This window comes from Chiloscyllium punctatum, chromosome 3, assembly GCF_047496795.1.
Source record: "Chiloscyllium punctatum isolate Juve2018m chromosome 3, sChiPun1.3, whole genome shotgun sequence".
Classification (NCBI taxonomy): domain Eukaryota; kingdom Metazoa; phylum Chordata; class Chondrichthyes; order Orectolobiformes; family Hemiscylliidae; genus Chiloscyllium; species Chiloscyllium punctatum.
This window is the reverse complement of record NC_092741.1, coordinates 122,488,015-122,515,148: the sequence shown is the minus strand read 5'-3', so window position 1 is coordinate 122,515,148 and position 27,134 is coordinate 122,488,015. Positions and strand designations below refer to the sequence as shown.

General features: G+C 39.4%; 2 protein-coding genes across 3 annotated transcripts in view; one reads left to right on the top strand and one right to left on the bottom strand.

Moving 5' to 3' along the window:
• Positions 1–24,457, bottom strand: part of slc17a5 (solute carrier family 17 member 5) — a 37,729-nt gene extending 13,272 nt beyond the window's left edge. The window contains exons 1-8 of the mRNA XM_072560055.1: positions 24,315–24,457; positions 21,123–21,319; positions 12,177–12,410; positions 10,214–10,301; positions 9,133–9,219; positions 6,179–6,297; positions 4,994–5,152; positions 129–261 (exon numbers count right to left, since the gene is read on the bottom strand). Of these exons, the coding sequence (XP_072416156.1) occupies positions 129–261; positions 4,994–5,152; positions 6,179–6,297; positions 9,133–9,219; positions 10,214–10,301; positions 12,177–12,410; positions 21,123–21,319; positions 24,315–24,372 (1,075 nt within the window). The 5' untranslated portion in view covers positions 24,373–24,457. The remainder of the gene's footprint in view (positions 1–128; positions 262–4,993; positions 5,153–6,178; positions 6,298–9,132; positions 9,220–10,213; positions 10,302–12,176; positions 12,411–21,122; positions 21,320–24,314) is intronic.
• Positions 24,458–24,544: 87 nt separating this feature from the next.
• The window catches only part of elp3 (elongator acetyltransferase complex subunit 3), a 116,965-nt gene continuing 114,375 nt past the window's right edge, over positions 24,545–27,134 (top strand). For both annotated transcript variants that reach the window (XM_072560024.1, XM_072560041.1), the window contains exon 1: positions 24,545–24,942. In XM_072560024.1, coding sequence (XP_072416125.1) covers positions 24,915–24,942 — 28 coding nt within the window. In that variant the 5' untranslated portion in view covers positions 24,545–24,914. The remainder of the gene's footprint in view (positions 24,943–27,134) is intronic.

Here is a 27,134-nt window from a genome sequence, read left to right as displayed (position 1 = left end):
AAGTCCCCAATACCATTACATTCTGAACCAATACGTTTACACTATCACGGATTTCTACATCAGAATTTAAAAGTATATTTCTCAAAAGTGTTTTCAGCCACGACAAATTAAAATTTAAAACATCTTACCTATAATGGTAAACATTTTACGAACAGCAGATGTAGTAAAATTGTGATTTTTTATCAGGCAATCAGCAATGAACCCAGTAGTAATCATCACCATCCAACAGAAGAAATACGGTAGGGCAGATAAAATGCCATTCTACATAAACAAAGTAATTAGCTATATTGCAGTACAAACTTCTGCACAAATTAAAGCATGAGCACATGAATATAACAATAAGTAAGGTTTATCCATTGACCATTGAAAATTTACCCACTAATGGACTTCACCCCTAACAATCTTTGAAGGGAAACTATTTCTGAGAAGCAAAAGTCTAGAATTGTAACTCAAATTACATTGCTCAACACAGACTCAGATGAAGGTGCTATATAAATTGTTTATGTAGCAAAATGTCTCAAGGCACTTCAAGATTGTTAAGTAAATTTGTCACCATGCCACAGAAGGAACTATGGGGACAGATGACTAAAAGCTTGGTCAAAGTAGTAGATTTTAAGGACTGCCTGAAAGGTGGAGCAAGCTGGAGAGTTTCAGAGAAGGAATTTAAGAGTTTAGAGCCCAATCAGCTGAAAACACAATTGTCAATGATCAAGGCAACTAAGATTACAGATGTGCAATTATCGATGGATCTCAAAGACTTTAGGTATAGAGAAAGTAAAGAGGTGGCGAAGGGTGGAGAAGCCATGGAAAAATTTGAAAGCAAAGATGAGTATTTTAAAAATCAGGCAATTGTCAGACTGGGAGCCAACATAGGTCAGCTAGTACCAGAGAGTGACGCGTGAATAGGATTTGATGCTAATATGAGCAGAATTTTGGATAAACACAAATTTACGTAGAGATGTTGTTCCACGAAGAATTATTTGGATAGGTGTATGATCTAATTTTCAAGCATCAACCGCCTTTTGCTCAGTAAGAGTGTGGGCGGCGTGGTGGCACAGTGGTTAGCACTGTTGCCTCACAGCGCCAGAGATCTGGGTTCAACTCCTGCCTCAGGTGACTGCCTGTGTGGAGTTTGCACATTCTCCCAGTGTCTGCGTGGGTTTCCTCCAGGTGCTCTGGTTTCCTCCCACAGTCCAAAAATGTGCACGTTAGGTGAATTGGCCATGCTGAATTGTCCGTAGTGTTAGGTGAAGGGGTAAATGGGTCTGGGTGAGTTGCACTTCAGTGGATCGGTGTGGAATTGTTGGGCTGAAGGGCCTGTTTCCACACTGTAAGCCAGCTAATCTAAGAGTTTGCTGATTTAGCACGTGCATCTTTCAGTTCCATGATCATTTAAAAAGCTTAGTTACATTTCCAATATGAGGCTAGTCCCCTTTAGGATCAAAGTCATTAAGTTTATTTCCTTTAATTGCCCAGCCAATTTAATTTTGAAATCACTGATCAAGTCTCACTCATGGACAGAGTTCCAGATCACTGCCATTCAACTATATTACAAAGTTCTTCCTCTCATCCTCTATCTCTACCCCAAAGCTTCTCCTTTGTCCTTACACCACCAACTCATGTAAATAGCTTTTCTTCATCAACTTCACCGAAGCCTGTCATAAACTCATATACTGCTATCAGATCCCCCATCAATCCCTGTTGCTCAAGAACAAACCATTATCCCTAGAATCATTCTGGTAGATCTCCTCTACATCCTTCCAAAAGTCCCTCAACTAGACATGGCCTTCTAGTTGTGTTCTAACCAGTACTTTATTCAAGGTCCACCAAAGCCTCCCTGACTTTGAACTCAACTCTATTAATGAAGCCCAAAACCCACATGCTTTGCTAACCATTCTCTCAATATATTCCATCACCTTCATAAATAATTGAATTTGAAACACCTTAGATCTCTATATTCTACAGAATTATGCCATAAAACTGCCTCTCCCTCACCTTTCTGCCAAAGTTCATCACCTCACACTTCTCCATTTTTACCATTTGTACCCATTCAGCCGAACAATGCCACCTTGTAATTAATGGGTATTCTATTTACCACAACTCCAAGTTCAGCATAATCAGCAAATTTCGCAATTTTACTGTATTCCAATATTCAAGTTGTTCACATCGTATCTGTCATTAAAAAAGGACTTTAAAAGATAACAAAAAATAATAACTGCAGATGCTGGAAATCAGAAACTAAACCAGAAATTGCTAGAAAAATTCAGATCTGGCAGCATCTGTAGAGAGAAAACAAAGTTAACGTCTCAGATCCAATGACCCTTCTGCTGAGTTATTTTCAGCAATTTTTGGTTTTGTTTCTTAGAAGTGATTGCGCTTTCCAAATTTGAAATGCTTTTAAAAAAAAGGATATTCTTTACCATTGATATTAATTACACACAGGATATTAAAATATCATGGACAGGCACAGAATTCACAAGGAGACTAATGTCATGTAACACTTTATCTAGAGGACTAGAACACAAGGGGGTAGAAGTGAAACTAGTTATACAAAGCCCTGGTTGTGCCACAGCTAGAGTACTTCGTAGTTTTGGGCACCATACCTTAAAAATATACTAGCCTTGGAGAAAAGGCACTATAAACTTAATCAAAATGATATCTAGACTTTAAGTCAGAGTGTGATTTTCTTTTTCCTCACTAGTTATATGTATTAAGGGGTATGGAACAGGGACGGGTTTAAGTCTTAGATTAACTTGGCAGAACAGGTCCTGGGGTTTAGTGCCTACTCACATTGTGTTTTTTTTGTAAACTGAATACCCTAAGAAATCACTTAAATTTTAAATTGTAAAATTATTCTGTATCTACAGTGACATCTTAAATGTGGCAGGATCAAAAATTTCAAAATAATAATATAACCAAATGAAAGCTCAAAGTAGGAAAATTATGATACAGACAACCAATGATATGTCAAGGTATTCAAACAGCGCTGGGTTAGTGGTGAACTGGATCATTGTGTCTGTGGTATGATTATAGATGTTTGGATGATGGATTAAAAACAAATTAGTCTTGGATACAACAAATGCCACATGATTAGTAATGTTTCAGGATGGGCTCTTTGTTGTTCCAGCCTATTCTTCTGTTTATAAACCTTTAAGTTCTTTTTTGAAAGATTCCTGAAGGAGGACTTATGCCCGAAGCGTCGATTCTCCTTCTCCTTGGATGCTGCCTGACCTGCTGCGCTTTTCCAGCAACACATTTTTTAAGTTTTTCGAAAGCCATGTTTATGGCTTGCGTATATGGACACACAGAGGTCTCTCTGCTCATCTGCACTTTTCAAAATCTTGCGATTTGTGGTATATTGATATCCCATATGTTATCCCACTCTGAAAGTGCAGTACATCACACCTCTGCATTTAAGTTCATTTATCAGCTTCTGCACATTTCACCACCCTAAAATTTCCTGACATTTAGCCAAGTTTTAGACAAGGATGATTTCAAATTTTCTGTAAACTTTTTTTGCAGCTACACCTTGTACTAAATCTAAGTTAATTTTTAAAAAAATCTTTGAGTCAAGAAATTGCCGTTCACATGACAACATGCAAGTTAGATCCCAGACTGAAATCTGACTTAATAGATCATATTTCGTGTGGTTTCTATTTAACAAGTGGTCTTTCACTGAAATAAAACTAAAATTAATGAAATAATAATTAAGCAATTAAACAGAAGTTTATTAAGCAAAAGCACACAAAGAAATAAACCTGAACTATTTACATAGAACACAAATTGAAAAATTTTGAAATTCAGTAAGAAGTGGAATCCCAATGATCTCACCACTTTACAGTACTCAAAATCGAGAGGGATCTCTGCTCTACCACATCTATAGGACTAACTGTTTCTTTCAATTCCCAGTCTTGACGGTTTGGTAGCCACTTCCTTAAACTGTATTACATCTGAGCTTAGACTCTCTCAACTTCAAATAATTCCTTCATTTCAGAATTCTAATGAGTTCCAGTCCAGAATTTTCATTGAGGTAAGTTATTTCCTGGCAATTCTATTCTATGTCCTTTCTTCAGGAGAATCTATTTCTTGGATCCAAGTTCCACCTGGACCTCTGCAAACTAAAATACACAAGTTTTCCAAGCTATGGGTCCAACCTCACCCCAACACCTACATGGACACAGACAAACACAACAGAATTCCGATCCTTCCAAACAGAAAGGAAGTTCATGCTTCTCAATGTTTACTATGTCCAATTGTAAAACACACCCAATACAAACAAATCCGTATCACTACAGGACTTTTTCTTCTTTATCTGAGTTTTTAAAAAAGATCTCAGCTCCAGAAATTAAAACTTCTCACATATAGACCAGATGTCACTTGTTCACAAGGAGGAATTTCTTCAGAGTAGTGCATCTGTGGAATTCTTTATTGCAGAGGGCTGTAGAAGCTGTGTCATTATGTGTATTTGAGGCTGAGGTAGACAAAGTTCTAATCAGTAAAGGAATCAAGGTTTGTGGGGAAAGAGCAAAAAAGTTGAGGATGATCAGATCTGCCACGATCTCATTCAGTGGCAAAGCAAACTTGATGGGCTGAATAGCATATTTCTGCTCTTATACAAGTCAATTTGCAGAAGTAATTGATGACACTGAACTAAGAATAGTATCCGGTGCAAATCCTGAAAATCTATGAGGGGGACCAGCCCCCACATTATAAGCTTCTAAAATTTGCCAGCCGATGTTGGAATGATCTTAGGTAAATAAATAATGAGCATTATTACTGGCATTGAAGAGTGGTCACGATCATATTTCTAGCAATAGCATGATTAAAAATAATCTTCATGAAGCCACAATCTGCAACATATTCTAATATTTTACAAAGCAACTTAAAAAGACTGGGATAGACTTTAGTTCCAATTTGATGGTTTCTTTCAAAGTTATCGTAAAAAAAAGACTAAGTTCTCAATAAGCAAAAATAACAACCTTGTCAGACTTACCTCTTTAATGTCAAATTGTAGAATTTCTTCCATGTATGTTGGCAGTAGGGTTAATAATGTGTAAAAAGTCCAGTTGTAGCAAAAATGAGGAACGATTATAGCCCAAAGTGGCAAAGATTGCCATAGAGATCTCCAGGGTACATTATTATTTAAAGAATGCTACAGAAATGAAACAAAACAAAATGCAGAAGTTATTAAAGAAGAAAGCAACCCAAATGCTAATGCTAACAGAAAATACTACAAGTAAATCAAACTGAATGTTATTTTTGTCTATTTCCTTATGTTTTATCAAATAAGTTTTACTGTTAAGTTTAAACAATGTTGATTATTTTAAACCTTGTTTTGTATTTTTACATATCATTTTAAAACTACTCTTAAAGAACAATTAAAATTTAATTAAGTTTCCCCACTTCATGATACGCACAAAAGCCTCAGTTCAATCTTACAAAGATTGTTCAACTACCTGTTCAAAACAAAGTACACTTTGGCTTGTCCACTTTACTCTTCAGGATCAATAGCAAACAAATTATTTCCAAATGAAGGAATTTACTACATTGAGGAAGGAAGCTTATTTGGAAATGCAATTTGAACAGCCTGAAAAATTATGCAGATGTGTCCTGTCAAAGAGTCAATCAAGTCAATTTCAGTCAAATATTCCCAATAATCACCATGGTGGTGGAAGGAATTGTCCACACTTCTAACAAGCACTCACTCAACAATAATCCGCTCACTTATTTCAAGTTTAGGTTTTGCAGGTACTACTCAGCTTCAGACTCCATGATAAACAAAATAGCTGAATTCCATAACCACTACTCTGGTCATCAGGCCTGACACAAAGACAGACAATTGTGGTTGTCGAAGGTTAATGACCTCAGTCCCTGTAATTCAATGCAGGGTTTCACAGGGCAGCATCTATGTCTGAACAATTTTCAGCTGCTTCACCTTGCCTCCAGCATTAGATCAGAAGTGGGATTATTAAAGAATTTGATAGGGCATGTACATAAACATGAGTGAGAAGGGGAGTCAAACCAGAATAATACTAAAATAAAAGCTAGGATGTTTTCTGACCATGGTAGTGAAAATGTCCCTTCCAGAGTCTGTGAATGTTGAGTCAATTGAAGTTTAAGTTGGAAAATAGTAGGCTTTTGGTACTAGTTCAGTTACCTTTGACTGTCGTCATCTTACCTGGCCACGAAGTGAATTCATTATATACACTCTCTCAGCCCTGGATATAGTTTTGTGGGTTTCCGGTGTGTCACTAATCATCACAAACCATATCAGGCACCAGGCCACTCCAAATGCACCTGATTTTTTAAAAAAAAAACAAGCTATTAAAAGGCAAAATGCAGAGATTTATACAGCAGAATAAGTTGTATCTTAAAATTCTCACAAATTGGTATGCATAATTGTGAAACCTATTTCTACATAATAATTGATAATGGCCTGGTTTATGCAATGCAGTAAAATTAAAATAATCAGTTGTCCATGATTTCTTCAGTAATTAACAGAATTGCAGATTAATGCTGAAACTTAAATTTGCAGTAACTGATGGCAGTCTTCCCTCCAAGGTGTCCTGCTGAGGCATCCCCACACTGCAACCAAAGATTTTTGTAAAATGTTGAGAATAGTTCACTCAAAACAGTTTAAGGATCATTCATGTGGAGTTCAAAGTTACAGTCAGTTGGACAGTGCAAAGAGAAAGAAGCAGGATTGATGCAGAAAAGTGGTGTTGTTAAGCTGTGTTCCTGAGAAGGCTGTGTGTCAGTGGGACTCAGGAAGAGGTTGGATAGCTTTGTGCAGTTACGGCTCAGGGGAAGTCCTAGGAGCCAGGGATCAAAAACTTTCTGGAAGCTGTGAAGGGCTCAGAAGAAGTCTCTAATTCTTTAGTGTAGCTGTGTATGGGAATTGAAAAGCCCACAAGCAATACTGTTGGTACAGTTGAGCAAGAAGAAAAACAATGGGTAGTACAGGTTCAGTGAAGCTAGCAGTCTGTGGAAGGCCGGAGTTGTAGCTAAGTGATGGATTACAGTTTCCAGAATTCACAGCAGTGTAGACCCAGAAAAGGAAAGTGAACTACCAGATGAGCACTGAAGTGATCTGAAACAGTGGCATTTGAAGGAATTATGAAGCTTTCTTCTAAAAGAAAGGAATTGGAATTCCTTGTACCGTCACGAATGTTGGTCTGTATACAGTACATGCATTGGGTGATGCCATTTCTCTTAACCACATTCACTTTTGAAATGCTGAGAGAGATGTTCTACCATAGTTTGTCTCTTACCCACATCAGCCTCAACAAAAAAAAAGTTTGTTTGATCAAAACAGTGGAATATTGTGGCTTGATTCTTTTAATAAGTCCCTAGAATCTAACACTTACTTTAAAAAAAACTGATCCCAAAACAAAAACAAATTTGGCAGTCTTCCGGTAAGATGTTGACAGGGTAGGGCTTCTGTGGCCGGGGGCTCGTCCATTCCATTCACTTTTCTTTTCTTTCCTGTTTTTTCCCCCTCGAGCCGCAGCACAGGCTCGAGTGGGCCCAGCAGCATGGACTTGTGGCAGTGGTAGGTTTGGACAATCAGGGCTTCTACTTCATCAAGGTGGTCCCAGCGCCAACTCATGGGTGCTGCTGCAGAGGCAAATTTGGTTTCCTGACTATGTCTACATCCAGTGTAGATCCATGGAGGCAGCGGATTTGGACCCAGTACGAGACCTGGTGTTATCAGCAGCATTAGTGACGTGGGCCCAAAGTGGACTCATAGCAGTGACAGAGTTGAGATTAGTCCAGTCTGGTACCCACAAGTGGTGTTTGCATTGACAAGGACCAGCAAGTAAATGGCGAGGGTGTTAGTGGAGGAGAGATGGCACCTAAGAGTGGAAACTTTCATTCCAGCAGCAATGGCTCAGCAAAGGGGACTCAAACCTGGCCACCAGGCCCATGATGGAGCACTTAAGAAGGATGGTAAAGTTGGACACTTGCTTTATTCATTTTCCTGCCTTTATATTTGATGTTTTAATTTATTTTTGTTTTAAGATGGCATTAGAGTGTGGTGATAGTATACAACACTTTTCATTGTACTTTGTAACAGGATACGTGTGACAATAAATAAATCAAAACAAATCAATAATACATCCTCCAAATGGATCTAGTTCTACGTTTACATAGCTTGATACAATGAGACACCCATGGAAGAACAATTGGTCCCTGCTGCATGGGGCCACCTCAACAGGCAGCTCAGGATATGTTCAGGATGAAATTTAATGACAAACAACCTTGTAGCTAATTTAATTTTAATTTGCCGGTAGATATCCAAAGCTATGAATAGGTAAGCCTCCACCATTAGCAAAGTGATATTATAAGCATTTGCATCCAAAAACAACGGTTACATATGAGAATTTATCATAAAGTATGGCATTGCTTCTTAATGTCCTGTATGCAATTAATAGCATTTTAATCAGACTAAAGGTCTGAAACCAGCTGCAGAATTATATGCACCGTTAATGAACTTTCTACACGTGGCCTTTCTCCTATGATAAAGATTACTCATCATTTTAATTACCTTTACTACAAACAAAGCACTTGTATCCATATTCTCAAAAAAAAGCATAGCCACATAATTACAGGTGTCAAGGTGTGTCACGAGAGAATTAAAATTTTCACCAAGGATTATTGGAACTCTTGTTAGGACAAGAATAGTAATTTCATTTCACATTGTACAGCAGCATACAGACCAGCAATGTCCTGAGTGTAATCCCCTAAAATGGCTGCTTCTGATAAGGGCTGCAAAGGGACACTACCAGTGTCAAAGGGGGATAAAAGAGTAGTAACGTTTCCAGCTACCGAGTGGGTTCTCCTGGACAACGTACAATGGGATCAGCAAAAATGGCAACTGAGGTTAAATATTTACAAACACAGTGGCCTTTTTATTGATAATTGCACCAGCTTCCTTCTCCCAAGATTATTAAGAAATGAACAGGGAAAATAAAATATTCCTTCCTACTTCACACATGCATATTCCTAACCAAACAGGAAATATCAGTAGACATTTGAGATAAGAGTGTAGAAGGAAAGCAAGACAAATAAAATATCGGAGAATACTTTGCATGTTAGACAGTTTACAGTCACACAATTAGAAAATCTTACCAAATATGTAGAATACATATGACCAGTCTAAGTAATAGCAAATCATCCCAGACAATGGGAGGGAAACGACTGTTCCAAATTGAGCACCTAGAAAGTAATAAGATTCCAGACTTAGAAACCACCCCACTACTTGATAAATATTTTGGGTACTAAATGGATACCCATATCCAAATTAGTATTCAGTTTCAATCGTTCATTTAAAACAGCCCATCAAATGCGAGTGGACATCTACCCCACAAATCTCACTGTAATTTTACATAAACTGGACAGAATATTTCCCTACGAATCAACAAGTTTATTGTAATGGCACTAGAAAAGTTCAAAACTTTCTTGTGTATTCCAAGAACAAATACTAACATAAAGAGGTTAAAACCAGATGCAGATCATTACATTTTCATTTAGAAATACATGCAACATGTAGAACATAACTGAACATTGTAGATCAGATAATGAATGCAACTTGATCCAAGAACGGACTGGGCAGAAAACAAGAGAGGAACCTCTGAAGAATAGTGTTTCACAATCAGGATCCCTTTTAAAACACAAACTATTGCAAAAAACAAATGTCAATGATTTTGTTTTGAGATTTGTTTTGTTTAAACACCAAATGTCTATATTATCAGGATATTGATTTTAAAAAGGTGAATAAATCAATCTGAGTGGGTTGAATATGAAACTGACAATGACACCTTTATTAAAAAATATCATTGTAACTAATGTTGAATCCACTCACTCAGCACCACCTTTGGTAGGTTCTACACAATGGGCAGCACAATGGCTCAGTGGTGAGCACCATGGACCCAGGTTTAATTCCACCCTCAGGCAATTGCATGTGGAGTTTGCACGTTTTCCACGTTTGTGTGGGTTTCCTCCAGGAGCTCCTGTTTCCTCCCACAGTCCAAATATGTGCAAGTGAGGTGGACTGGCCATGCTAAATTGCTCATTGTGTCCACTGATGTGCAGGCTGGATGGATTAGCCATGGGAAGTGCAAGGTTACAGGGGTGGCATGTTCAGTGGCTGTGTGAACTCAATGGGCCAAATGGCCTGATTCGACATCAGAGATTCTATGAATGAACTCACCTGCATATGATAAACTGAGGAGTGTACTCCGTTCAAGAGGGGGTGCCCATTTAGCCCACATTGCATGCATGGCAGGGAAGGTCACACCCTATTACATAATCAGAATAGACACAAGAAAAAGTTTAATCTTAAAAGCTAGTGACAGCTAAATTGGAGGGAAAATCCATTTCTTTAAACTCTACTCACTTGTCAACAATTTTATTCACATCCCCAGCCAGTCAGGCTGAACTAGACCATTCAAAACCTTGTCGTTCTGTTAGACCAAACTGTGTTCGTGACCCCATATTGACCCATCACCAAAGCAGCCGCCTTCTGCTTTGGTAATATTGCTCACTGCTACAACCCACCTGTTGCTGAAATATTCAGTGATGTCTTTCTTATCACCAGACTCAACAATTACAAATGTTAGCTATATAGGAGTCCAGAGAATTCAGTTTTGCTCAGATTCAGCTTCTCCCACCCCACCATTCATGGCAGTATCTTCATATATTGAATTCCCGAGTCATTTTCACCTTAAATCTCTCTGCTTCTCTCATTTAAGATCAACCTGTTTGAAGAAGCTTTATTGTTTTTCTGTTTCTTTGGCTTGTTTTTCTTATTTTTTTAAATGGTGTTGGAGAATAATAAATAATAAGAACAGCAAACATTGTATGTTGTTATAATTAAAAAGGCGAGTAACCTAAAACATTAACTGCTGTTTTTGTGTCTCCACAGATGCTGTCAGACGTGAGGATTTCAAACATTTTCAATTATTTTAGAAAGCAAAGATTTTTTCTAAACATTGCATATTTACACTTATCAAATGCTATTTTTCAATACTATATATCAGTAAACATTAAAATCATAAAACTTTATGACAATAATATTTCTAGTGACAAAGGTTTACACTTTCCAAAGCATTTTGCTTAGGGAATTTTTTTCTGTAGTTAGAGGTGCTCAAAGTTCTATCATTAGATAAATTCTATATTAGGGGAAGCCCATTTGTCATTTCTTCATATGAAAGCTTAACTAAATAAGTACAAAAAATATTAACTTGAAAATCCAATATTTGCACAGAACCAGGAGGTCTTCAACCTAAAATGTTAACTCTTCTTCTCAACACACAGACGTTGCCTGACCTCCTTAGTTCTTTCAGCACTTTTTGTTCGCATTTCAGACTTCCAGCATCTACACTATTTTGTTTTTGGACATGGCGAGTACTAAATCAAGGCTGTCCAAGGACATTTTAGGTTGGTGGGCGGCATGGTGGCACAGTGGTTAGCACTGCTGCCTCACAGCGCCTGAGACCCGGGTTCAATTCCCGCCTCAGGCGACTGACTGTGTGGAGTTTGCACGTTCTCCCCGTGTCTGCGTGGGTTTCCTCCGGGTGCTCCGGTTTCCTCCCACAGTCCAAAGATGTGCAGGCCAGGTGAATTGGCCATGCTAAATTGCCCATAGCGTTAGGTAAGGGGTAAATGTTGATGTAGGGGTATGGGTGGGTTACGCTTCGGCGGGGCGGTGTGGACTTGTTGGGCCGAAGGGCCTGTTTCCACACTAAGTAATCTAATCTAATCTAATCTAATCTAATATTCAAATAATTTCCATCATTCAAAAGGATACACTTTGTAATATGCTGCATCTTGGAACTTTCTTTCCTCATCCATGACCTTATGAACAGTCATATGTAATTTGGACAACAATGATTCAACAATGACAGCAGATAAACTAGTAGAAATTCAGTAAACTAGTTACAGCTAAATAACTACAGAAAATTCAAAACCATTCATCACAATTTAACATAAAAACTCATTGTGCCAATTTCATGGTCTTCCTTCCCAATGAAGATCTATACTTCCTGGAATCATGTAATCCAAATAGTCAAAAACAGTTAGTCACTATTGATTTATAACCAACACCACACACACCTGAATGTTTGAATTAAGTAAAATGCTTAAATGTTTGGAAAGGAAAACTTATACCATACCTCTCCCAGACCTTCAAGAACCCTCAATATAATTACACAGTAAGCACTCAATGCTGCTGCTGAAGGAGTCAGGAGGGTCAAAACTGAAGTGCCCAGTATGCCAAAGCCAAGTAACAGCTTCCCTCCAAATCGACCTGCCAGATATCCACCTGGTATCTGAGTAACGATGTAACCAAAGAAGAAAGAGCTAAGGATCCATCCCTGTATGTCTGAATTCCATTTATATACCTTGCCCTGTTAGAAACAGAAAATTTTCCAGTAAAAATACTACCTCTCAAAATTGACCTTATTTCAAAATTAAGAAAAACATCCTTAGGCCAGCTGTGTTATAAGTGCATAATGTGTAAAACATTTAAACTTCTATAAATCAATAACACATGAAAAGGTCCAACATCTTGTTAACATACACATTATTTGGAAGAAATATTTCAACTATCCAATTTCCAGTGAACGTGTACATTTCTGTCCAGACTTAGGATATCTGGCAAGTCGATACATTCGTTACCAATTGAAGTTGCACTGAGAAGGTAGGTGGCCCTTCTTGAACCTTATGCTAACATTGCCGTCATATGGTTAGCTAAGGTATTCCAGTGATAATGAAAGAAAAACATTAATGTTCTTTTTTCATGAAACTCAGAGTCAGAGACGTACAGCATAGAAACAGACCCTTTGGTCCATACCGACCAGATATCCAAACCAATCGAGTCCCACCTGCCAGCACCTGGCCCATATCCCTCCAAACCCTTCCTATTCATATACCCATCCAAATGCCTCTTAAATGTTGCAATTGTACCAGCCTCCACCACTTCCTCTGGCAGCTCATTCCATATACATACCACCCTCTGCATGAAAAAGTTGCCCTTCAGGTCTCTTTTATATCTTTCCCTAAACCTATGCCCTCTAGTTCTGGACTCCCTGACCCTAGGGAAAAGACTTTGCCTATTTACCATATCCATACCCCTCAATTTTGTAAACCTCTATAAGGTCACCCCTCAGCCTCCGACACTCTAGGGAAAACAGCCCCAGCCTGTTCAGCCTCTCCCTATTGCTCAAATCCTCCCCTCCAACCCTGGCAACATCCTTGTAAATCTTTTCTGAACCCTTTCAAGCTTCACAATATCTTTCACAACTCAATACTCTGACCAATAAAGGAAAGCATACCAAACGCCTTCTTCACTATCCTATCTACCTGTGACTCCACTTTCAAAGAGCTATGAACCTCCACTCCAAGATCTTTATTCAGCAACATTCCCTAGGACCTTACCATTAAGTGTATAACTCCTGCTAAGATTTGCTTTCCCAAAATGCAGCACCTCGCATTTATCGGAATTAAACTCCATCTGCCACTTCTCAGTCCATTGGCCCATCTGGTCCAGATCCTGTTGTAATCTGAGGTAACCCTCTTCGCTGTCCACTACACCTCCAATTTTGGTGTCATCTGCAAACTTACTAACTGTACCTCTTATGCTCGCGTCCAAATCATTTATGTAAATGACAAAAATTAGAGGACCCAGCACCGATCCTTGTGGCACTCCACTGGTCACAGGCCTCCAGTCTGAAAAACAACCCTCCACCACCACCCTCTGTCTTCTACCTTTGAGATACTGTGCAACGTAAGAGAAAAACTCAATATTCCTATAACATTGCTAGATTTTTCTCTTCTTGTTGAGACAGGCCAGACGGCAGGGAGCATAAAGAATGAAGAAAGCCAAACTTGATTACCTGTTAGCACAGGATTGAAAAATTCTGATTGAATTGAAACCTGTACTGCAAAAACTCTGAATCATAGAGTGATAATAACTGGGCAATGTCACTTGACTGGGGCAAAATTATGTTAACTTTAAAGTGGATTATTTGGAATGCTTAAGTCTGGTATGTGATCAATGGACAAAAGTTTTAAATTTTTAAAATAGCCTCAAGTTGCTTGATAATTTTTGTAAGTATAAAATTCATCTTGATAAAAGCTTTGAAGTAAAATTCAATAATAAACCTGTGACAGAGTACAACAATTCATTATGATGGAGAATTTCCTGATTCATATTGCTATGACTTTGGATTTCTTCTTTTCAGGGTGTTATTCTAACTTGTGTGACATAGATACCCTTAATGAAATGTACATACTATTCAAATTAATATTAAAGTACATTCAATTTTCAAATCAAACTACAGCTTGCAAATCACAGAATTGCTAGTGCAGGAGGAAGCCATCATATCTACATCTGTTCTCAGCACTTTAAATTAATGCCATTCTCATGATTTTTTTCAAAACCTCTGCACGTTGCTTCCATTTTGAAAATTTGATGATTTTGTAAACTTGTTAGTTTTTTTCTTAGCTTTCTCCACTCCAAGAAAAACAGTTGTAATTTCTTCAATCTTGTCTCATCCCTAGAACCATTCTCCAATGCACTAATTCCTTCCCAAGTGTGCCATCATGTGGTTAACTACGGTATTACAGAGTATTGATCCAAATGATAAATGAAGGAAAAAAACATTAATATTCTTTTTTCAAGAAACTGTGCAACTAAACAGAAGAACTTAGTCTTCCTTAACATTGCTGGCTTTTCTCTTCTTGGTGGGAAAAGGCCAGATCTATGTTACTACCTGTTCCTTTTATTCCACGACCTATAACTTTCCTGACAAGCCTGTTGTGTGGCATTGTATCGTGTTTTTTGGAAGTTACGAACACTATATAAATCGGCTTGCCTCATCAACCCTCTGTTGCCTTTACGAAAAGCTCCAGCACATTAGTTAGACTCAATTTTCCCTCAACAAATTCACGTGGAATTTTCTGAATCAATTCACATTTTTCCATGCGATTATTAAATTCTATCCCAAATAATAGTTTCTAGAAGTTTCCCTATCACTAAAGTTAAACTGACTAGCCATCCAGCCTGGATCTATAAATCTTACCACCTACTCTAAATAGTCCCAAAACTACTTTGACTGCCAATGGAATGGAGGTAGGGATGGGGAAAGCTGAGTTCATGTCTGAGGGAGGCATCCTTTGAAGAGATTTCACAGTGGTGTAGACTTATTTAGAGTAAGAAAAACCGGCAGATGCTGAATTCCAAAGTAGAAAAGCATGAAGCTGGAAGAACACAACAAGCCAAACAGCATAGAGAGATGGAGAAGTCAACTTTTCGGGTATAACTCTTCTTCAGGAATTGTGGTGGGGGTAGGGGCGGCCGAGTTCGCATCTGAAGGAGGCAGATAATTTCTTCAAAGTGGTCAAAACTAAACTTATGTTTATTGGGTGACTGACGAATGGTGTCGGCACCTCTTCTCCCTAAATTCTTGAACTCCCTTCTCTGCTGACTCTCTCCATCTCTGAAGGTTGAACTGCATTTTTTTTTTTAAATGCTTTTACAGAATGTGGTTGTCAAGCCCAGCATTTATCACTTATTCCAAACTGCCCTCATGGTGTTACTGGTGACAACTGAATCCTTACTTGGCCATTTCAAACAGCAACTAATCTACAGCAGTCATTGGACTGTCATGTCCAAATGTTAAGTGAAAATAAAGAACACACCTTCTCCTTTCATTAGGTAGTTTAACTTTGAAATGTTTGTTAACATACTAAGCTGAAGAGGAGATGCTATTTTAGGTTCCACACTGCTGTTTCAGTTTTTTTTTGTTACTAGAACGCTGAACACACTACCTGCTCTATATCTCTTCTTTGAGATGCAAAGTTCTTGAAGCCTGGTCACAGAACTTTGACCTTGATCTGCAAAATCAACTCTCAACAAAAGAAAAGCAATATAATGTGTGAATAGTAAATTAGTCTGTTAGCCAAAAAAGGAAGGCAAATTATCTGAATGATGTAAGATTACCAATGTGGGAGGTGCACAAGACTGGGTGTCATTGTACACCAGATGCTGAAAGGAAACGTGTATGTGCAGCTGGTGGTGAAAGCGGCAGATAGTATGTTAGCCTTTATAGCGAGAGGATTTGAGTACAGGAGCAGGGATATCTTGCACTTGTTCAGGACTTTGGTGAAACCCCATCTGGAGCACAGAGTGCAGTTTTGGACTCCTTACCTGTTCTGACTTTAGGCATGGAACATAGGTTTACTAGACTGATTCCTGGGATGACTGACATAGGAAGAGAGTCACAGAGTCAGAGATGTACAGCATAGAAACAGACGCTTCGGTCCAACTCATCCAAGCCGACCAGATATCCCAACCCAATCTAGTCCCAACTGCCAGCACCTGGCCCATATCCCTCCAAACCCTTCCTATTCATACACCCATCCAGATGCCTCTTAAATGTTGCAATTGTACCAGCCTCTACCACTTCCTGTGGCAACTCATTCCATACAACCTCTGCGTGAAAAGGTTGCCCCTTAGGTCTCTCTTATACCTTTCCCCTCTCACCCTAAACCTATGCCCTCTAGTTCTGGATTCCCTGACCCCAGGGAAAAGACTTTGTCTATTTACCCTATCCACGCCCTTCATGATTTTTAAAACTGCTATAAGGTCACCCCTCAGCCTCCGCCATTCCAGGGAAAACACTCCCAGCCTATTCAACCTCTCGCTATAGCTCAAATCCTCCAACCCTGGCAACATCCTTGTAAATCTTTTTTGAACCCTTTCAAGTTTCACAACATCTTTCCTATAGGAAGGAGACTAGAATTGTACGCAATATTCCAACAGTGGCCTAACCAGTGTCCTGTACAGCTGCAATATGCAACTCCTGTACTCAATACTCTGACCAATGAAGGAATGAATACCAAATGCTTTCTTCACTATTCTATCTACCTGCGACTCCACTTTCAAGGAGCTATGAACCTGCACTCCAAGGTCACTTTGTTCAGCAACACTCCAGAGGACCTTTCCATTAAGTGTATAAGCCCCGCTAAAACTTGCTTTCCCAAAATGCAGCATCTCACATTTATCTGAATTAAACTCCATCTGCCACTTCTCAACCCACTGGCCCATCTAATCAAGATCCCGTTGTAATCTGAGGTAACCTTCTTCACTGTCCGCTAAACCTCCAATTTTGATGTCATCTGCAAACTCACTAACTGTACCTCTTATCCTCACATCCAAAGCATGTATAAGTGATGAAAAGTAGTGGACCCAGCACCGATCCTTGTGGCACTCCACTGGTCATAGGTCTCCAGTCTGAAAAGCAACCCTCCACCACCACCCTCTGTCTTCTACCTTTGAGCCAGTTCTGCATCCAAATGGCTAGTTCTCCCTGTATTCCATGAGATCTAACCTTGCTCACCAGTCTCCCATGGGGAACCTTGTCGAACACCTTACTGAAGTCCATATAGAGCACATCTACTGCCGTGCCCTCTTTGTTACTTCTTCAAAAAACACAATCAAATTTATGAGACATGATTTGCCATGCATAAAGCCATGTTGACTATCCCTAATCAGTCCTTGCCTTTCCAAATCCTGTCCCTCAGGATTCCCTCCAACAACTTGCCCACCAACATCAGGCTCAACCAGTCTATAGTTCGGTGGCTTGTCCTTACCATCTTTCTTAAATAGTGGCACCACGTTAGCCAACCTGCAGTCTTCCGGCACCTCACCTGTGACTATCGATACAAATATCTCAGTAAGAAGTCCAGCAATCACTTCCCTAGCTTCCCACAGAGTTCTAAGGTACACCGGATCAGGTCCTGGGGATTTATCCACCTTTATGCGTTTCAAGACATCCAGCACTTTCTCCTCTGTAATATGGAGATTTTTCAAGATGTCACCATCTATTTCCCTACATTCTATATCTTGCATCTCCTTTTCCACAGTAAATACTGATGCAAAATACTTGTTTAGTATCCCCCTCATCTCCTGTGCTCCACACAATCAGCCTTGCTGATCTTTGACGTGGCCTATTCTCTCCCTAGTTACCCTTTTGTCCTTAATGTATTTGTAAAAACCCTTTGGATTCTCCTTAACCCTATTTGCCAAAGCTCTCTCTTTTCCACTTGTTGCCCTCCTGATTTCCCCCTTAAGTATACTCCTACTGCCTTTATACTCTTCTAAGGATTCACTCGATCTATCCTGTCGATACCTGATATATGCTTCCTTCTTTTTCAATTTCTTTAGTCATCCTGCATTCCCTATACCTACTAGCCTTTCCTTTCACCCTAAACAGGAATATACTTTCTCTGGACTCTCGTTATCTCAGTTCTGAAGGCTTCCCATTTTCCAGCCTGAGAACATTTGTGCCCAATCAGCTTTTGAAAGTTCTTTACTAATACCGACAAAATTGTCCTTCCTCCAATTTAGAACTTCAACTTTTAGATCTGGTCTATCCTTTTCCATCACTATTTTAAAACTAATAGAATTATGATTACTGACCCCAAAGTATTCCCCTATTGACACCTCAGTCACCTGCCCTGCCTTATTTCCCAAGAGTAGGTCAAGTTTTGCACCTTCTCTAGTAGGTACATCCACATACTGAATCAGAAAATTTCCTTGTACACACTTAACAAATTCCTCTCCATCTAAACCCTTAACACTATGGCAGTCCCAGTCTATGTTTGGAAAATTTAAATTCCCTACCACAACCACCCTATTATTCTTACAGATAGCTGAGATCTCCTTACAAGTTTATTTCTCAATTTCCATCTTACTATTAGGGGGTCTATAATACAATCCCAATAAGGTGATCCTCCCTTATTTGTCAGTCCCACCCGAATATCCTCCCTCAGTACAGCTGTAATGCTATCCCATAAAAACGCCACTCCCCTCCTCTCTTGCATCCCTTTCTGTCCTTCCTGTAGTATTTGTATCCTGGAACATTAAGCTGCCAGTCCTGTCCATCCCTAAGCCATGTTTCTGTAAATGCTATGATATCCCAGTCCCATGTTCCTAACCATGCCCTGAGTTCATCTGCCTTCCCTGTTAGGCCCCTTGCATTGAAATAAATGCAGTTTAATTTATCAGTCCTGCCTTGTACTCTGCTTTGTCTCTGCCTGGCCTGACTGTTTGACTCACCTTTGTTCTCTAATGTACCAGTTTCAGATTGATTGATCTCTTTCCTCACTATCTCCCTGGGTTTCTCCCACCCCAACCTTATTAGTTTAAATCTTCCTGAGCAGCTCTAGCAAATCTTCCAATTTAGGTGTAATCCGTCCTTCTTGTACAGGTCATTTCTACCCAAAAGAGCTTCCAATTATCTAAAAATGTGAATCCTTCTCCCATACACCAGCTCCTCAGCCATGCATTCATCTGCTCTAACCTCCTATTCCTGCCCTCACTAGCTTGTAGGACCGGGAGTAATCCAGATATTACTATTCTCAAAGACCTCTTTAAATTCCTGCCTAACTCTAATCTCCCTTCAGAATCTCAACCTTTTCTCTTCCTATGTCATTGATTCCAATGTGCACAATGACCTCCTGTTGGCCCATCCCCCTTGAGAACATTCTGCACCATCTCAGAGACATCCTTGATCCTGGCACCAGAGAAGCAACACACCATTCTGAATTTTCACTGCTGGCCACAGAAACGTCTGTCTGTACCTCAGACTAGAATCCCCTAACAAAATCCATTGCTTGGAACCAGATGTACCCCTCATTACACTAAAGCCAGTCTCAATGCCAGACACTTGGCTGTTCATACTACATTCCCCTAAGAATCCATCACCCACTAAAGAGTCTGGATTAGTGGTCTATATTCACTGTCATTTAGAAGACTATAAAATTCAACAGGACTAGGCAGTGTAAATGCGGGAAGGATATTCCCAATGACCAGGAAGTCTAAAACAAGCGATCACAGTTTAAAAGTATGTAGTCAACTACTGAAGGTAGTTGACTGCATAAGAGGAGAAATTTCTTCACCCAAAGAGTGATAAACCTGTGCAATTCTCTGCCATAAAAAGTGGTTAAGACCAAAACATCAAAATGTTCTCAAAGAGTTAGATATAGTTTTGCAGACTAAAAGGGACCCAAGGATATGGAGAGAAAATGGAAATAGGGTACTCAGCTGGACATTCAGTCATGATCATACTGAATGTCAGAGCAGGTTTGAAGGGACAAATGGTCTATGTTTCTCATATCCAACTTTGCAATGATCAGTTACAGAAGCTTACAGAAACCTTTACACAACCAGTGTTCCCACTCTGCTATAACCTCCAACAGCAGCCTCCACTTTTCCCACTCTGTTCCTAATCCTCTCCAATTGCATCTTCCTACCACTGGAACCATGTGATACAAGTGGGATCATGCTAAATATACCTGTGCAAAACTTCAAAAGTTACATAACCACTAATTAAATCATCAAATTCTAGGCACTGTCACACATTTCAAATAAACTAAACAGTCAGTTGCATTAAGATTAGGACCTAGTATCATTTTAACTAAATTTCTGACAGAGCTATCTGTACAGCAAATCCCATTTGAAAGCACTGGTGCTATTTTATAAAGCACTAGATGTTTTGTCCTACAGACTTCACTCAAATAGTTTTATTCTGTCAAGAGTCAAAGCATTAACTGGAAATCATGAACAGCTGCTCAGTCCAATACTTTTGAAGAATTATACAGGCAGTCATTTCAATGCTACTGTGGTGATTCTCCTCCCTGACCAACAATATAACTAAAGGGAATTCAAAGCACCAGTATCTTAAATTGTACATTGCACCAGTCACCAGTTAAAAATCACAACACTGGGCTATAGTCCAACAGGTTTATTTGGAAGCACTAACTTTCAGAGCACTGGTCCTTCATCAGGTGATTGTGGAGTATAAGATTGTAAGACACAGCATTTATAGCAAAAACGTTGATAGAAATCATCAGTCACCAGAAATTCCAAGTTAAAAATGCAGCCAAAGACACCTACATAATGGCATCAGCTTAGAGCATCAGCTTATATACAAAAATAAAAAATTAACTAAACACAATAAAAATATTTTGTGCTAAAAGGTTTTTTTTTCACTACCTTTCACAAATACTGATTATCTCATCTGAATGAACAAATCAGAGACAGTTTATCTTACCTTTTTCACATAATTTTGTTGAGTAGAATTGGAATGTGGTGGACATGCCTCAACACTCCCATTCTTCAATGATGTTGCATTATTATCTAACATCTCGACCATTGCTACACTGAGATTCACACGTAGTGCGTACACAACAAAAAATCCCCAAAAGGCCAAAATCGCCAAGTTGCATCGAGCTGAGCAGCATGCTGAAACTGAAGGGAATATTGAGAACAGAATATATAAATTTAACATTACATACGGTCTCAAATTTAATAATAAAACTAGAGATTTCGGCAGAAATGTGAAATGGTGGCACATTTCACATTTTCAACAATAGTGTTGAAAAATAAATTAGTGAACTGAATATGCTTTCCTACTTCATCTGTTGGTCTTTTAAATGCTTTTCACTCAATGCTTTTCTAACCCCTTCAGTCTCTTTTTTTTTAGTAATATGAACTATTAAGGGCATATTGCTGCCATTCACAGCCACACACCCTGCTGAAAAGATAAAGAAAAACCATAAAAATTCACCCAATAAGTAATAGGTTGGAAATATACACACTGCTACCTTTGGAGACTAGAGCAAAGTTACATCACTGTAACTCTAGTGTTTCAGAATCAGCCATTCTATTCTTGCAACTTTTAACAGTGAATCTGGTTTTGTTCACTGACACACCATTACTGCTTTCAATATATGAAAATAAATTAATGTATGCTGCAATTTCTTAATTCAAATCCTGTCTTGAAACTTACATCATGAAGACAGAAGCCAAAGGATAATTTGTCTACAAAATATTTTACAATGTGAAAAACCACGACGGCAAAGCTTTTGCACGATGAGATCATGTGTCATGGAGGTCAATCATAGATTTATTAAGCATAATTTAAAATGTAATTAAGCATAATTAGAAAACTTAGAGACTACGATTTCTTCATTTAAACATTAACTAGCGATTCAGACACATTGAAGTTCAGAGCTCAGCATTTTAGAACTTTATGATTTCAAGTACTCATTACAAACTGTTGCCATTTATAAATTTGCCAATCCACCAACTGCATTTACTCTCCTTTCAATAAGAAAAAAAGTGTATTAAAAGGTTTGTTATTATTGGGCTGAGATAGGTATATGGTGAAACCTTTAATTACGTTTTTTTTCTGTAACATTTAGTATTCATAAATCTCCCAAATTTACAAAAAATGAATTGAAGATGGCAAGACAAGTTTTAATAAAAACATAATGAACCTTTCACTTTGCAATGCAAGAGAATATGTACACGAGGCCATTATGTCAAGCTTTGAAATGTCAAATAAAACAAATATGGAAAATTGTATTCAAGTTTGAGCAATAGACTGCATGGATGTCAAAACCTGGGAAATGCAATGGAACTTGAATGGTATGGGGGGCCTTAGTCATATGACAACATAGAATAGTACAGCACAGGCATAGGCCCTTCAGCCCATCAAGTCTATGCCAACCATGACAACATTCTAAACTAAGCCCACCTCCTGCATGTGGGTATATGGAGAGATTGGAGAAATGGTGGTTATTTTCTCTTGATCAGATGTTGAGAGATTAAGTAAGTGTTTTTAAAAATCATGATATTTTGATTGAGTAGTCAGGGATAAACTGTTTCTAATGACAGATGGGTCGATAAGCAAAAAAACATTTAAAGGTAAATAACAAAAGAACCAAGTGAAAGCAAAGATTTCTTTTAAATCCAGACTCATTATGATCTGGAATACTTTAACAAGGAGTGGAAATACAGCCAACTTTAAAAAGGAACTGAATAAATATAAAATGCTTTCATTTAAAGTTGCGATTGCATGTGTGCAAATTATGACTTTCAGTGAAATGACTTTGTGAAAAATGACTTTAGAAATCAATGTTCAAGCCAGAGTTAGGTTCCTGAGAACACGTTTTGTCCAAAACGTCAACGTAAAATTGGAGCAGCAGTCCTGCCTCACTGCACCAGGGATCAAAGTTAGATTCCACCATTGGAAAAACTGCCTGTCTGGAGTTTGCGGTTTCAGTGTCTGAGCGGGTTTCCCCCAAGTGCTCCAGTTTCCTCTCAGTCCAAAGATGTGCAGGTTAGGTGGACTGGCCATGCTAAATTGCCTATAATGTCCAGGGATGCGTAGGCTAGGTAGGTTAGTTAGGGAATTATTGGGATAGGGTGGGATGCTCTTGGGAGGATTGGTATGGACTTTACAGGCCAACTGGCCTGCTTCCACACAGTAAGGATTGTATGCATAAAATGTTGCATATGGTGCCATACAAGTACAGCCCTGCATTCCTAGGTTAAATAATTTGTAATGGAAAACAATGAGAGGTTCAATGAATACACACAGGAAAGTCCCTACAGATGGCATAGAGATTTATGGTTAGGGGCCAGAAAGAATGTGAAGAGAAATGTTTTCACTCAGTAATAGTAATGTGGACCTCACTGCCTGTATGAGTAATAGTATTAGTATTATTTAGATATGCACTTGCGTTGCCAAGGCATACAAGGCAATAGGCCAAGCGCTGGAAAATGGGATTAGAGTCGTTAGATGGTTGATTTTGACCCAAGTAGACGCGTCGGGGCGAAGGGTCCTTCTCTGCGCTGTAGATCTCCATGGAGACTCTATGAGCAGTGAATTCTCTAAAGAAAATGTCCACAGCAGGTCTAATACAAATACAGATGCAAATAACAGATAAACGTAAAAGAATGTTAAAACCCAAGTTTACCTCAGCACCTGAGCAGGGAACTTAAAACAAAAACTCTTCCATTGCAGGGCACAGACATCGAGGAGATAATCTAACAGCACAGACAACGCTGGTGGAGAAATGAACCAACGATGCGAGAGATCAGGAAGTAAAAAGGTAATTAAAATGGGGAATGGCAAATTGAACGACGAGGGGACACGTATAAAATATATATTTTGAAGGAGGGGGTGACCTCTAATGAGGACAAAGGGGAATCGTTCCTGGGATGAGAATGCTTTCAAAGAGCCAGCACATCTCGGACGGGCCGAGCAGACGTTTCGCCTTTTTAATAACTACACTGTGGTCAGTGACAAAAACAGTCGCAGTCTTTCCGAGGGGGAGGGAGGAGAGAAGATGTTTGCGGCCGGGACACATCTTAAGAGAACGGTCGCTACTGGGCAGCCCCTGGGAGTCGGGTGTCAGCACCCACCGACGCTGTCCAACAAGCCGCGGTCACGCACCTTTCCTCCGCTCCCCGGCAAGGAGCGGCTGGATAGCCTCATCCCCGGAGCCCTCCATGTCGCAGACACCAACAACTCGGATCGCCTCCTCCTACCCTGGGCCCAGACTTCCCATCACGCGCACGTCTCCATAGCTCCCGCCGCGTGCCCGCGCCCAGAGAGACGTTGGTCAGGTGACGTCCTCGTGCCAGAAGGAGCTCGAGCCTTCCTCTGAGCGCCTCGAGCCCGTCAACCCGATCACATACAGCACTGGGTTCAGCTAGTCTGCGGTCATAGTCATCTTCCTGCTTGTGCATGTAATGTTTACTTATTCATGGGATTGGAGTCGTCTCATTGCCCAGAAAGCAGTTCATAGCCAAACAAAAGAAAAGCAACACACCGGAGGAAGGCTGGAAATCTTATAGAAACTTAAGAGAGAGCAGGGGAAACTGGCAGCATTTGTGGAAACTAGAAAGAGTCCACAATTTGATCAGATAGCGGGATGCAAAGTGAACAGAATTTGTGACTGCGACCCTAAGATTATGTCTTTGCTCTGCCCAAAGTTGAATTGACGGAAACTGAAGCTCCCTCAGAAATGGACATTGAACAACTTGGCTTACAATGTTGGTGGGGGTCAAGATAAACAGTGGTAAGGTAAAACCAGGCTATTAGTATCCGTGTGGAGCTCTCATATTTAGAAATAATGTCAACTAAGTGTAACATGTATAGGAAATTGAATGCTAGGTTCAGAGGCAGTAGACAAGCCATTGCAGAAGATAGTCCGGCGAGGGCTGCAGTGAGACCATTTGCAACATCACTTTGTAATGAGTGACCTTAGTGCATTTTTGAACAATGCTTGTCCATCCCCTGTGATATTGCATGTAATAAATTAACAACAATGGAAGACACAAAGTGAAAGAATTTAAGTAACAAGTCCTGAGAATGGACATCTCGGCTTATTGTAAAATGTCCTTGTATAACCAATACCAGCAAACATATTTTAATCTTTTGTAAATATGCTAATATCTATCATACATCATTATGTTTCAAGCACTTGTGTTCAAGTAATTTAATATTTAATTTCCTCTTACAGGCTTAAAGTTTTTTTTCTTCAGATCTTCATTTCAAATAACTTCCTAAAGAAAGAAGTGACAGTGTGAGATAATTAGATTTTAAATACAAACATATATAGTGAAGAAGGCGTTTGGTATGCTTTCCTTTATTGGTCAGAGTATTGAGTACAGGAGTTGAGAGGTCATGTTGCGGCTGTACAGGACATTGGTTAGGCCATTGTTAGAATATTACGTGCAATTCTGATCTCCATCCTATCGGAAAGATGTTGTGAAACTTGAAAAGGGTTCAGAAAAGATTTACACGGATGTTGCCAAGGTTGGAGGATTTGAGTTATAGGGAGAGGCTGAACAGACTGGGGCTGTTTTCCCTGGAGCATCGGAGGCTGACTTTACAGAGGTTTACAAAATTATGAGGGGCATGGATAGGATAAATAGGCAAAGACTTTTCCCTGGGGTGGGGGAGTCCAGTACTAGAGGCCATAGGTTTAGGGTGAGAGGGGAAAGATATAAAAGAGATCTAAGGGGCAACTTTTTCATGCAGAGGGTGGTACGTGTATGGAATGAGCTGCCAGAGGAAGTGGTGGAGGCTGGTACAATTGCAACATTTAAGAGGCATTTGGATGGATATATGAATAGGAAGGGTTTGGAGGGATGTGGGCCGGGTGCTGGCAGGTGGGACTAGATTGGGTTGGGATATCTGGTCGGCATGGACAGGCTGGACCGAAGAGTCTGTTTCCATGCTCTACATCTCTATGACTCTGAGTTCATTTGACAACAGAGCACAATCTTTTTTAACAATATTTTGGCAATGATGTACCCATATTAAAATTATCCTGTGCATAGGTCCATAACACCCTACTTCACATATTCCTATCTTTTGTTATCACCAATAGCTTCCATCCCAGTCACTGTAGTCTTTTATCCTGATTATTCCCTCACCTGATCACACTTTTTAAGTACTTAACTGAAAGATGCTACAGACAATAATGATTCAATTAGAGTCCTCTTTCCCAGTGAGCCACTTGTGGAGATATATCTAAGCACAGGCATACACCCTCTAAGAATGTCATAAATAATGAAGCAGGGTTTGGTGAAGATGGAATAGTGGTAATATCACTGGGCTAGTAATCCAGAGACTAAGACTATTTTTTATGGTGATGGGAGAGGAAAAATTCAGTAGTGTGTACGAGCATTTTCGGATGTAGGGTAAACAAAACAAAAAAAATTAATGACGTATGGATCTGAAACCAGTATGAAGATGCAAAAGTTTGATTAATTTTAGACTGCCAGTAAGGACCAGTAGCTCGGTTGCCAAACATACACAAACCATGATGCAGGGTGACTCATTTAAGAAATAGGAGACACAAACAATGCACAGGAACACATTTATGCAGAATACATATACATTCTTTACTGTCTCTTGAAAGATCAATACCAAGTATAGGAACACAGTTACCAGTCAACGAGAAGCCATTGTGCTATGGCCTTTGCCAATATAATACTATTGAATTGTAACTGATAATGAAATCATCTATAAACTCTGCTCTTTTGAACCTTGGTGGAGAAGAGTCTGGACTGTCCAGCATTGGCCATGTGTAATAAACACACTACTTGAATATTGCAACTGAATTCCAAGTGCTGAAGTTTTGTAAGAGTATTTCTCAGACCTTTCAAGTGTCGATGACAAAAATCTTAAACCTAACACCAAGCTCATGGTCTACAGGCTGGTTGTAGTGTTAACAGCACACCTGTATGTTTATAGACACAC